This window comes from Cherax quadricarinatus, chromosome 6, assembly GCF_038502225.1.
Source record: "Cherax quadricarinatus isolate ZL_2023a chromosome 6, ASM3850222v1, whole genome shotgun sequence".
NCBI lineage: Eukaryota > Metazoa > Arthropoda > Malacostraca > Decapoda > Parastacidae > Cherax > Cherax quadricarinatus.
In genome coordinates this window covers 28207052-28221008 of record NC_091297.1, presented here as the reverse complement: position 1 = coordinate 28221008, position 13957 = coordinate 28207052, and the positions used below count along the sequence as shown (strand labels likewise).

At 40.9% G+C, this 13957-nt stretch overlaps 1 protein-coding gene across 4 annotated transcripts in view; it reads left to right on the top strand.

Moving 5' to 3' along the window:
* The window catches only part of Grip128 (gamma-tubulin complex component 5), a 203977-nt gene that overhangs the window by 57342 nt on the left and 132678 nt on the right, over nt 1–13957 (top strand). For all 4 annotated transcript variants that reach the window (XM_070081180.1, XM_070081159.1, XM_070081166.1 and 1 more), the window contains one exon: nt 12887–13091. In XM_070081180.1, the coding sequence (XP_069937281.1) occupies nt 12887–13091 (205 nt within the window). The remainder of the gene's footprint in view (nt 1–12886; nt 13092–13957) is intronic.

Here is a 13957-nt window from a genome sequence, read left to right as displayed (position 1 = left end):
AGACCGACAAAATGAGACTAGTCACGAGGGAGCATTCACCAAATTCAACTTCAATAACAAAAACATAAAGTGGGACCAAGTAAACCAAGTCCTAACCGATATAAGCTGGGAAGATATACTAAGCAACACAGACCCAAACTTATGCCTAGAACAGATTAACTCGGTGGCACTCGATGTATGCACAAGGCTTATTCCTCTAAGAAAAAGGAGGAGTAGATGTAAAATAGAAAGAGACAGGCGCTCCCTTTACAGGCGACGGAAAAGAATAACAGAGCGGCTAAAAGAGGTCAATATATCTGAAATGCGCAGGGAGACACTGGTCAGAGAAATAGCAAGCATCGAACTTAAGCTAAAAGAATCCTTTAGGAGTCAGGAATCGCGGGAAGAACTAAAAGCCATAAATGAAATCGAAAGAAACCCAAAGTATTTCTTCTCCTATGCCAAATCAAAATCGAGAACAACGTCCAGTATTGGGCCCCTACTTAAACAAGATGGGTCCTACACAGATGACAACAAGGAAATGAGTGAGCTACTCAAGTCCCAGTATGACTCAGTTTTTAGCAAGCCGCTAACCAGACTGAGAGTCGAAGATCAAAATGAATTTTTTATGAGAGAGCCACAAAATTTGATTAACACAAGCCTATCCGATGTTATCCTGACGCCAAATGACTTCGAACAGGCGATAAATGACATGCCCATGCACTCTGCCCCAGGGCCAGACTCATGGAACTCTGTGTTCATCAAGAACTGCAAGAAGCCCCTATCACGAGCCTTTTCCATCCTATGGAGAGGGAGCATGGACACGGGGGTCGTCCCTCAGTTACTAAAAACAACAGACATAGCCCCACTCCACAAAGGGGGCAGTAAAGCAACAGCAAAGAACTACAGACCAATAGCACTAACATCCCATATCATAAAAATCTTTGAAAGGGTCCTAAGAAGCAAGATCACCACCCATCTAGAAACCCATCAGTTACACAACCCAGGGCAACATGGGTTTAGAACAGGTCGCTCCTGTCTGTCTCAACTACTGGATCACTACGACAAGGTCCTAAATGCACTAGAAGACAAAAAGAATGCAGATGTAATATATACAGACTTTGCAAAAGCCTTCGACAAGTGTGACCATGGCGTAATAGCGCACAAAATGCGCGCTAAAGGAATAACAGGAAAAGTCGGTCGATGGATCTATAATTTCCTCACTAACAGAACACAGAGAGTAGTCGTCAACAGAGTAAAGTCCGAGGCAGCTACGGTGAAAAGCTCTGTTCCACAAGGCACAGTACTAGCTCCCATCTTGTTCCTCATCCTCATATCCGACATAGACAAGGATGTCAGCCACAGCACCGTGTCTTCCTTTGCAGATGACACCCGAATCTGCATGACAGTGTCTTCCATTGCAGACACTGCAAGGCTCCAGGCGGACATCAACCAAATCTTTCAGTGGGCTGCAGAAAACAATATGAAGTTCAACGATGAGAAATTTCAATTACTCAGATATGGTAAACATGAGGAAATTAAATCTTCATCAGAGTACAAAACAAATTCTGGCCACAAAATAGAGCGAAACACCAACGTCAAAGACCTGGGAGTGATTATGTCGGAGGATCTCACCTTCAAGGACCATAACATTGTATCAATCGCATCTGCTAGAAAAATGACAGGATGGATAATGAGAACCTTCAAAACTAGGGAGGCCAAGCCCATGATGACACTCTTCAGGTCACTTGTTCTATCTAGGCTGGAATATTGCTGCACTCTAACAGCACCTTTCAAGGCAGGTGAAATTGCCGACCTAGAAAATGTACAGAGAACTTTCACGGCGCGCATAACGGAGATAAAACACCTCAATTACTGGGAGCGCTTGAGGTTTCTAAACCTGTATTCTCTGGAACGCAGGAGGGAGAGATACATGATTATATACACCTGGAAAATCCTAGAGGGACTAGTACCGAACTTGCACACGAAAATCACTCACTACGAAAGCAAAAGACTTGGCAGACGATGCACCATCCCCCCAATGAAAAGCAGGGGTGTCACTAGCACGTTAAGAGACCATACAATAAGTGTCAGGGGCCCGAGACTGTTCAACTGCCTCCCAGCACACATAAGGGGGATTACCAACAGACCCCTGGCAGTCTTCAAGCTGGCACTGGACAAGCACCTAAAGTCAGTTCCTGATCAGCCGGGCTGTGGCTCGTACGTTGGTTTGCGTGCAGCCAGCAGCAACAGTCTGGTTGATCAGGCGCTGATCCACCAGGAGGCCTGGTCACAGACCGGGCCGCGGGGGCGTTGACCCCCGAAACTCTCTCCAGGTAAACTCCAGGTATACAGTGGACCCCCGGTTAACGAACTTTTTTCATTCCAGTAGTATGTTCAGGTGCCAGTACTGACCGAATTTTTTCCCATAAGGAATATTGTGAAGTAGATTAGTCCATTTCAGACCCCCAAACATACACGTACAAACGCACTTACATAAATACACTTACATAATTGGTCGCATTTGGAGGTGATCGTTAAGCGGGGGTCCACTGTATAATGTATACATGGTAGTGATTTGTATTGTAAATTTTACATCGCATACAGTATCATATGTTACTATTATCTTTATGTATTGTCGACACAGTGGAATGGGAGAATATCACTGGTAGTGTCATCCTGCCAGAATGTTGTATAACCTATACCCTAAGTAAAGAGAAACAACTCTGGAACATGTGTAATATGTATCCAGCTGGCTGGCTGGGTGGCCTGGTCTGTGGTTGGCCGGGTGGGTGGCTGGATGGGTGGGTGGGTAGTTGGCTGACTGGCTGACCGAATGTGGCTGTCTCTTTGTATCTCTCTCTCTCTCTCTCTCTCTCTCTCTCTCTCTCTCTCTCTCTCTCTCTCTCTCTCTCTCACTGGTACATGTAAGTCAAGTTATCATACATATTATAAATTACCTAGGATAACCCAAAAAATCCAGACAAAGTGCTATACAGTGGATCTGTGCTCCAGTGCCCTAAATTAATAATAATATTAATAATCATGATTATTATTACAATAATGCATATGTACTAATCTTAATATTATTATTATTAAGCTATAATATAATAATCGTGTCCACTCATTACTTACCTTAAAATATCTGTAGTTTTAATGTAGAATGAGAGGTGAGTAAACAAGATTAAATGAATAAATGAGAGAGAGAATGAGAATGTAGAATGTTCACGAGTTATGTAAACAAACGTTGTTGTTGTTGTTACCAGCCCGGACACGAACGATTCCTGTTCACTGTCAAGCCGACCAGAAAAACATCTCATATTTGTTAATTTATATGTTATGTAGCATGTTTATTATATAATTTCGAAAAAAATCATAGATGGATTAAGCAAAATGTCTATATTAACGTTTTATACACATTTAATGCGCCTCAGTGATTATTATTGTTATTATCATTATTAATATGGCGTCTTCAAGACCAAGTACACTCTTAGTGAGTGGCTCTGAGACAGACAAGCAGACAAAGACAGACACACAGGTAGACAGAAAGACAGACACACAGGTAGACACAGACACAGGTAGATATAAAGCCAGACACAGGTAGACAGAAAGACACACAGATAGACAGAAAGACACACAGATAGACAGAAAGACACAGGTAGACAGAAAGACACAGGTAGACAGAAAGACAGGCACACAGGTAGACATAAAGACACACAGGTAGACAGAGATACACAGGTAGAAAGACAGACACACTAGTAGACAGACAGATAAACAGACACACAGAGATACAGGCAGACAGATACAGACAGGTTTATGTGCAATAGTGAAAACAAATAGAGAGTTCGAGAGTAAGAGCCTTTCTTGCCACAATCTCTGGTGCAAGATTCAGACTTCATCTTAGGGGCCATGGTGAAATTTACTGTCCAGTTAGTACAGTTAATACAGTATGATGCTGCTGATAGGGCAGGGTTACTCAAACTGATGCTGCCTGCATGACACATTGCTGCCGCGAGTATTGTCAAATATTGTACAGTGGTGTGCATCAGCCCGCCCAGCCCAGCTGCCAGATGCACGGTCGTAAGTCGAGTGGACGTATGTCGAGCAGGTCGTAAGTCGGATGGTAGGTGTGTGTATATATATATATATATATATATATATATATATATATATATATATATATATATATATATATATATATATATATATATATATATATATATATATATGATTGCTGTTTTCTTTTTCTGTCTCATAAACACGCTAGATAACAGGGATATCTTGCTACTCCTACTTACACTTTGGTCACACTTCACAGACACACAAATGCATATATATATATACATACATCTAGGTTTTTCTCCTTTTTCTAAATAGTTCTTGTTCTTCTTTTGTCCATGGGGAAGTGGAAAAGATTATTTCCTCTGTAAGCCATGCGTGTCGAATGAGGCGACTAAAATGCCGGGAGCAATGGGCTAGTAACCCCTTCTCCTGTAGACATTTACTAAAAAAGAGAAGAAGAAAAACTTTATAAAACTGGGATGCTTAAATGTGCGTGGATGTAGTGCGGATGACAAGAAACAGATGATTGCTGATGTTATGAATGAAAAGAAGTTGGATGTCCTGGCCCTAAGCGAAACAAAGCTGAAGGGGGTAGGGGAGTTTCAGTGGGGGGAAATAAATGGGATTAAATCTGGAGTATCTGAGAGAGTTAGAGCAAAGGAAGGGGTAGCAGTAATGTTGAATGATCAGTTATGGAAGGAGAAAAGAGAATATGAATGTGTAAATTCAAGAATTATGTGGATTAAAGTAAAGGTTGGATGCGAGAAGTGGGTCATAATAAGCGTGTATGCACCTGGAGAAGAGAGGAATGCAGAGGAGAGAGAGAGATTTTGGGAGATGTTAAGTGAATGTATAGGAGCCTTTGCACCAAGTGAGAGAGTAATTGTGGTAGGGGACATGAATGCTAAAGTAGGAGAAACTTTTAGAGAGGGTGTGGTAGGTAAGTTTGGGGTGCCAGGTGTAAATGATAATGGGAGCCCTTTGATTGAACTTTGTATAGAAAGGGGTTTAGTTATAGGTAATACATATTTTAAGAAAAAGAGGATAAATAAGTATACAAGATATGATGTAGGGCGAAATGACAGTAGTTTGTTGGATTATGTGTTGGTAGATAAAAGACTGTTGAGTAGACTTCAGGATGTACATGTTTATAGAGGGGCCACAGATATATCAGATCACTTTGTAGTTGTAGCTACACTGAGAGTAAAAGGTAGATGGGATACAAGGAGAATAGAAGTATCAGGGAAGAGAGAGGTGAAGGTTTATAAACTAAAAGAGGAGGCAGTTAGGGTAAGATATAAACAGCTATTGGAGGATAGATGGGCTAATGAGAGCATAGGCAATGGGGTCGAAGAGGTATGGGGTAGGTTTAAAAATGTAGTGTTAGAGTGTTCAGCAGAAGTTTGTGGTTACAGGAAAGTGGGTGCAGGAGGGAAGAGGAGCGATTGGTGGAATGATGATCTAAAGAGAGTAGTAAGGGAGAAAAAGTTAGCATATGAGAAGTTTTTACAAAGTAGAAGTGATGCAAGGAGGGAAGAGTATATGGAGAAAAAGAGAGAGGTTAAGAGAGTGGTGAAGCAATGTAAAAAGAGAGCAAATGAGAGAGTGGGTGAGATGTTATCAACAAATTTTGTTGAAAATAAGAAAAAGTTTTGGAGTGAGATTAACAAGTTAAGAAAGCCTAGAGAACAAATGGATTTGTCAGTTAAAAATAGGAGAGGAGAGTTATTAAATGGAGAGTTAGAGGTATTGGGAAGATGGAGGGAATATTTTGAGGAATTGTTAAATGTTGATGAAGATAGGGAAGCTGTGATTTCGTGTATAGGGCAAGGAGGAATAACATCTTGTAGGAGTGAGGAAGAGCCAGTTGTGAGTGTGGGGGAAGTTCGTGAGGCAGTAGGTAAAATGAAAGGGGGTAAGGCAGCCGGGATTGATGGGATAAAGATAGAAATGTTAAAAGCAGGTGGGGATATAGTTTTGGAGTGGTTGGTGCAATTATTTAATAAATGTATGGAAGAGGGTAAGGTACCTAGGGATTGGCAGAGAGCATGCATAGTTCCTTTGTATAAAGGCAAAGGGGATAAAAGAGAGTGCAAAAATTATAGGGGGATAAGTCTGTTGAGTATACCTGGTAAAGTGTATGGTAGAGTTATTATTGAAAGAATTAAGAGTAAGACGGAGAATAGGATAGCAGATGAACAAGGAGGCTTTAGGAAAGGTAGGGGGTGTGTGGACCAGGTGTTTACAGTGAAACATATAAGTGAACAGTATTTAGATAAGGCTAAAGAGGTCTTTGTGGCATTTATGGATTTGGAAAAGGCGTATGACAGGGTGGATAGGGGGGCAATGTGGCAGATGTTGCAAGTGTATGGTGTAGGAGGTAGGTTACTGAAAGCAGTGAAGAGTTTTTACGAGGATAGTGAGGCTCAAGTTAGAGTATGTAGGAAAGAGGGAAATTTTTTCCCAGTAAAAGTAGGCCTTAGACAAGGATGTGTGATGTCACCGTGGTTGTTTAATATATTTATAGATGGGGTTGTAAGAGAAGTAAATGCGAGGGTCTTGGCAAGAGGCGTGGAGTTAAAAGATAAAGAATCACACACAAAGTGGGAGTTGTCACAGCTGCTCTTTGCTGATGACACTGTGCTCTTGGGAGATTCTGAAGAGAAGTTGCAGAGATTGGTGGATGAATTTGGTAGGGTGTGCAAAAGAAGAAAATTAAAGGTGAATACAGGAAAGAGTAAGGTTATGAGGATAACAAAAAGATTAGGTGATGAAAGATTGAATATCAGATTGGAGGGAGAGAGTATGGAGGAGGTGAACGTATTCAGATATTTGGGAGTGGACGTGTCAGCGGATGGGTCTATGAAAGATGAGGTGAATCATAGAATTGATGAGGGAAAAAGAGTGAGTGGTGCACTTAGGAGTCTGTGGAGACAAAGAACTTTGTCCTTGGAGGCAAAGAGGGGAATGTATGAGAGTATAGTTTTACCAACGCTCTTATATGGGTGTGAAGCGTGGGTGATGAATGTTGCAGCGAGGAGAAGGCTGGAGGCAGTGGAGATGTCATGTCTGAGGGCAATGTGTGGTGTGAATATAATGCAGAGAATTCGTAGTTTGGAAGTTAGGAGGAGGTGCGGGATTACCAAAACTGTTGTCCAGAGGGCTGAGGAAGGGTTGTTGAGGTGGTTCGGACATGTAGAGAGAATGGAGCGAACAGAATGACTTCAAGAGTGTATCAGTCTGTAGTGGAAGGAAGGCGGGGTAGGGGTCGGCCTAGGAAAGGTTGGAGGGAGGGGGTAAAGGAGGTTTTGTGTGCGAGGGGCTTGGACTTCCAGCAGGCATGCGTGAGCGTGTTTGATAGGAGTGAATGGAGACAAATGGTTTTTAATACTTGACGTGCTGTTGGAGTGTGAGCAAAGTAACATTTATGAAGGGATTCAGGGAAACCGGCAGGCCGGACTTGAGTCCTGGAGATGGGAAGTACAGTGCCTGCACTCTGAAGGAGGGGTGTTAATGTTGCAGTTTAAAAACTGTAGTGTAAAGCACCCTTCTGGCAAGACAGTGATGGAGTGAATGATGGTGAAAGTTTTTCTTTTTCGGGCCACCCTGCCTTGGTGGGAATCGGCCAGTGTGATAATAAAAAAAAAATGTATGTATATGTATATACAGTGGACCCCCGCATAGCGAATGCCTTGCATAGCGAACATTCCGCATAGCGAACGCTTTGATCGCTAAAATTTTGCCCCGCATAGTAGACAAAAACCCGCTCAGCGAACTTCGTCCGAGACGCGTCCAATGTGCGGCCTCAGCCAGCCTCACATGTGCCGCCTGTCCCATTGTTTACCAGCTAGCCTCCGCGGTAACATTCAAGCATACACTCGGAATATTTCGTATTATTACAGTGTTTTCGGTTCTGTTTGTTGAAAATAAGTGACCATGGGCCCCAAGAAAGCTTCTAGTGCCAACCCTGTGGTAAAAAGGGTGAGAATTAGTATGGAAATTAAGAAAGATTTTGAAGGGTTTGGGGCTAACCCTGAGAAGCCTATGCCAGTTGTGGAATCCATTGTGCCTACTTCAAAAATTAAGGAAATGTGTGCACAGTGGGTTGAACTGCAAACCTTTATGGATGAAAATCACCCTGACACAGCTGTTGCAAGGCGTGCTGGTGACTATTTCAATGACAATGTTATGGCCCATTTTAGACAAATCGTAAAGGAACGGGAGGTACAGAGCTCTATGGACAGAAAGAAGTCCAGTGACTCTGAAGCTGGTCCTAGTGGCATTAAAAGAAGAAGGGAAGTAACCCCGGAAAAGGACTTGCCTCCTCAAGTGTTAATGGAAGGGGATTCCCCTTCTAAACACTAACACTCTCTCTCCCCTCCTCCCATCCCATCAATCATCACCAGATCTTCAATAAAAGTAAGTGTCATGTAATTGTGCATGCCTTTTTCAGTTTGTGTGTACTAAAATTAACATTTTTTTGTGGTAAAAAAATTTTTTTTTCATACTTTTGGGTGTCTTGCACGGATTAATTTTATTTCCATTATTTCTTATGGGGAAAATTAATTCGCATAGCGAACATTTCGCATAACGACCAGCCCTCTTGCACGGATTAAGTTCGCTATGCGGGGGTCCACTGTATATATATTTATTTATTTATTTATTTATATTTGAGCAAGGGGCTAATAACCTCTTCTCCTGTATATATTACTAAATGTAAAAGGAGAAACTTTTGTTTTTCCTTTTGGGCCACCCGCCTCGGTGGGATACGGCCGGTGTGTTAAAAGAAAGAAAGATATATATATATTTGAGCAAGGGGCTAGTAATCTCTTCTGTATATATTACTAAACGTAAAAGGAAAAACTTTCGTTTTTCCTTTTGGGCCACCCCGCTTCGGTGGGATACTGCCAGTGTGTTGAAAGAAAGAAAGAGTAGGTTGGTAGACAGCAACCGCCCAGGGAGGTACTACCATCCTGCCAAGCGAGTGTAAAACGAAAGCCTGTAATTGTTTTACATGATGGTAGGATTGCTGGTGTCTTTTGTCTCTCTCATAAATATGCAAGATTACAGGTACGTCTTGCTACTTCTACTTACACTTAGGTCACACTACACATATGTGTACAAGCATATATATACACACCCCTCTGGGTTTTCTTCTATTTTCTTTCTAATTCTTGTTCTTGTTTATTTCCTCTTATCTCCATGGGGAAGTGGAACAGAATTCTTCCTCCATAAGCCATGCGTGTCGTAAGAGGCGACTAAAATGCCGGGAGCAAGGGGCTAGTAACCCCTTCTCCTGTATATATTACTAAATGTAAAAGGAGAAACTTTCATTTTTACTTTTGGGCCACCCCGCCTCGGTGGGATACGGCCGGTGTGTTGAAAGAAGAAAGATAGGGAGTAGACTTGTCAGCGGATGGGTTTATGAAGGACGAGGTAACCATACAATTGATGAAGGAGAAACGGTGGGTGGAGCATTGAGGTATCTGTGGAGACAAAGAACATTATCTATGGAGACAAAGAAGGGAATGTTCAGTAGTGTAGTTGTACCAGTACTCTTATATGGATGAAAAGCATGGGCTGTAAATGCTGCAGCAAGAATGAGGCTGGAGGCAGTGGAGATGTCATATCTACTGGCAGTGTTGTGTAAATATTATATAGAGAATTCATAGAATGGAAATGAGAATGTGTGGAGTTACTGAAGGTATTATTCAGAGGGCTGAGAAGGGGTTGTTGAGGTGGTGGATCAGAATAGGATGACTTGGAGGGTGTATAAACCTGTAGTGGAGGGGAAGAGGGGGAGGAATCATTCTAGGAAAGGATGGAGGGGGTAAAAAAAGGTTTTGTTTGGTAGGGGCTTGGTCATACAGCAAGCATGTGTGAGCGTATTTTATAGGAGCGAATGGAGATGAATGGGTTTTGGGACCTGACGAGCTGTTGTAGTGTGAACAGGGTAATATTTTATGAATGGATTCAGGGAAACTGGTTAGCCTGACTTGAGTCCAGGAGGTGGGAAGTACAATACTCGCACTTTAAAGGAGGGGTTTGGGATGTTATCTGTAGGGAGTGACATCTGAACTGTTGTGTCTAAGTGTCTCTGCAAAGACAGTGATTACATATAAATGATGGTAAAAATGTGTGTGGGTTCATGTTTGTTTGTGTGTGTGTGAGAGGGAAAGAAAAAAAAGAGAGGGTAAATGAGTCTCCTTTTTTTTGGGGGGGGGGTCACCCTGCTTTGATAGAAGACAAAGAGGAGGAGGGAAGGAAGGGTAGGGATCATCCCAGGAAGGGTTGGAGGAAAGGGATAAAGGAGGTGTCGGATGTCTTGAACATCCAACAGCCTTGTGTGAGCATGTTGGATAGGAGTGAGTTGAGACAAGTGGCTTTTGTGATTTGACATGCTGTTGCAGTGTGAGCAAAGTACTGTTTCAATTCAATTCAAAGTTTATTCTCTATAAGGATTACAATGCTGAGTTTACAGAATTTGGTTATTGTGTGGTTTACATGTAGTAAAATAATAATTACAGAGTGTACCACTAGAACACCTAGCATGGCTAATCATTTTGGGCAGACTTAAATTGAATCTTAAGTTTAAAATATTACAAAATTATGAGGTAAGTTGGTATTATGGCTAAGTGACTAAATACTAGTTTGTGAGTTTAGCAATGTGAATGCTTTTGTTTTGGCACTATACATAGTTTCAGTATTGGAGTATCACAGGCCAACTTATGACTAGTTAAGATTCATTATTTTGAGATTGAGATTGATATTTCTGTTTATGGTCAAATAGGTGAGTTGAGTGTAAGTGTTAACCACCAGGTGGTATTCGTGTAATTAGTTGACAGGGTGTATCAGGGAGATAAGATGTTTTCTGATGGTAGTTTTGAAGGTGATGAATGTGTCTGCAGTTTTAGAATTTTCAGGTAGGGTGTTCCAGATTTTAGGGCCTTTGACATACATTGAATTTTTGTAAAGGTTTAGTCGGACACGGGGAATGCCATAGAGATGTTTGTGTCTGGTGTTGTGCCTGTGGGTTCTGTCACAACTATCAAGAAAGCGTTTTAGGTCAAGGTTAATATTGGAATTTAAGGTCCTGTAGATGTAGATTGCACAGTAGTAAGTGTGGATGTACTGAACAGGGAGTAAGTTTAGATCTATGAAGAGTGGGGGGGTGTGTTGCCAGGGATGGGATTTAGTGATTATTCTTACTGCGGCTTTTTGTTGGGTTATTATTGGCTTTAGGTGTGTTGCTGCAGTTGAACCCCAAGCACAGATAGCATAGGTGAGGTATGGATATATAAGTGAATGGTATAGTGTGAGAAGGGCAGTTTGTGGCACATAGTATCGTATCTTGGAGAGGATCCCAACCGTTTTGGATACTTTTTTGGTTATGTGTTGGATATGGGTGCTGAAGTTCAGGTTGTTGTCGAGGTATAGGCCTAGGAATTTGCCTTCATTATGACTGGCAATTAGAGTGTTGTCGATCTTAATGTTAATTTGCGCATCTCCTGCTCTGCTACCAAACATAATGTAGTAGGTTTTGTCAGTGTTAAGCGTAAGTTTATTGGCTGTCATCCAAGTCGATATTTTGATCAGCTCCTCATTAACAATGGTGTTGAGGGTGGCAAGATTAGGGTGAGAGATGACATAAGTCGTGTCGTCAGCAAAGAGTTCAGGTGTTGAGATACGTTTGGAAGATCATTGATGTATATGAGGAAGAGCAGGGGACCAAGGACACTTCCCTGCAGAACTCCAGTATCAAGTGGCTGCGTTGTTGATGCTTTGTCTTTAATGGTGACATACTGATACCTATTAGTAAGGTAAGATTTGAAATATGCAAGCGCATGGCCTCTTATACCATAATGGTCAAGTTTGTGGAGTAGGATGCCGTGGTCTACTGTGTCAAAAGCTTTTCTTAGGTCAATAAAAATTCCTAGTGGATATTCCTTATTTTCCAATGCTGTGTAAAGCAGATCTAGAATCTGGGTAACTAGGCTTGAGTCCTAAAGGTAGGAAGTACAGTACCTACCTACATTCTGAAGGAAGGGTGAGGATGTTTCAGTACAGTGTCATCTGGGTTTTGATGTTAGTGTACTTCTGGCAAGACAGTGATTGAATGAATCATTGCAAAGTTGTTTCTTCTTTTTCAGTTCACCCTACCTTGGTAGGAGATGGCCAATATGTTAAAAAATATACTATGTACTACTGTGTGTTAGGAGTGAATGCAGACAAGGGATTTTTAAATGGATAAATTGTTATATTGTGAGCAAGGTAACTTTTATGACGGGATTCAGGAAAACTATTTATCTGGACTTAAGTACTGAAGTTGGGACAGGCATTGCCTGCATTCTGAAGAAGAGGTGGGCATGTTGCAGTTAGAGGGCAATCTAAATTGTGATGTTAGTACCCTTTTGGCAAGCCAGCAATTGAATGAATAATGGTGAATGTGTTTACTTCTCTAGGTTGCTGCAAAGGGCCTGCTATTATATGCCTGGTTAGTCCTGTCCTTCACAATCAGGTGGGCAGCCCTTATTTAACCCTTAAACTGTCCAAACAGATCTACGTTTGTTTACATATTTTCAAATATAACAAAAAAATAGATCAAAGTTTTTTTTACACGTTTTCAAATGTAGAAAAAGCAGAAGGTCTACGTTTTTTTACATGCTTTCAAATGTTGAAAAAACGTAGATCTACGTTTGGACAGTTTAAGGGTTAAGGATATGTCATGAGGGTATTTGGATTGTTGTGCAAATGCCTAAAGCTTACATTCAGGTATACATAGTCATAAGTCTATGGTTATCACTCAAATTTTTAACCTCCTGGTTTTCATATTTCTAATTTTTAGGGGGCAACATCAAGCTTGTTGGAATATCTGTGTGAACCTCTAAATCAGCTGCATATCTTAGATGTGTTCATGCACAAATATGAATTTCCAAGTATGGACCCTCCTAAACCTGCCACCATCTTGGCTTATGCAGCTGGCTTACAACTTTGGAGACACCGCTTCCAGTCAACTCTAGTTACCCTGGAAGATCGTGTCAAGAAGCAAGGTTGGCATATTATTATAAAATTTGTTTCAGTGCACTTCCACTTTGTGGTTAGAATGAATTGCTTACTAAAGTACTGAATCTTTTCGTTCCATTTCTTCAAATTCGGTTACTTTTCATTAAAATTTTCTCTCTTAAATTACTTATTTCTTTTGCTTTTGAAGAAAGGTGATGAATATTAAATCCTTGTAAAATATAGCAAATTCCCAGTTATCCAATTGGAAATGGTAAATTGAACATATTCTAATGCCAGTATGACCAGTTCACTTCACACCTCTCCAGTAGCATGTAAAAATCAGCATTGTGATCACAAGAAAGAGTGTGTATAAAATATAAAAAGAAAAAATATTTAACTGCTAATAAGTTTTATTTTTCCTGAGGCACACTTATTTTCTCTGCCAAAATTGCATTCCTGTCCAGTAGGCCAATGGATGCTTAATCAATAAAATAAAACTATGTATTTTTATTTTCATATATTTGTAACTATAATTTAGTTTTAAGACTGCCCAAAATACATAATAAAAGGCTTTCTATAAAGTACAGTGGACCCCCGGTATTCGATATTAATCCATTCCTGAGAGCTCGTCGTATACCAAAATTATCGAAAAGCGAATTAATTTTCCTCATAAGAAATAACGGAAATCAAATTAATAGTTGCAAGATACCCAAAAGTATGAAAAAAAAAATTTACCACATGAAATATTAAGTTTAATGCACACAAACTGAAGAAGACATGCACAGTTTGTAGTACTCTACTAATAATAGAATACATGACACTTACCTTTAATGAAGATCTGGTGATGATTGATGGGATGGGAGGAGGGGAGAGTGTCGAACTTATTGTTTAGATGGGGAATCCCCTTCCATTA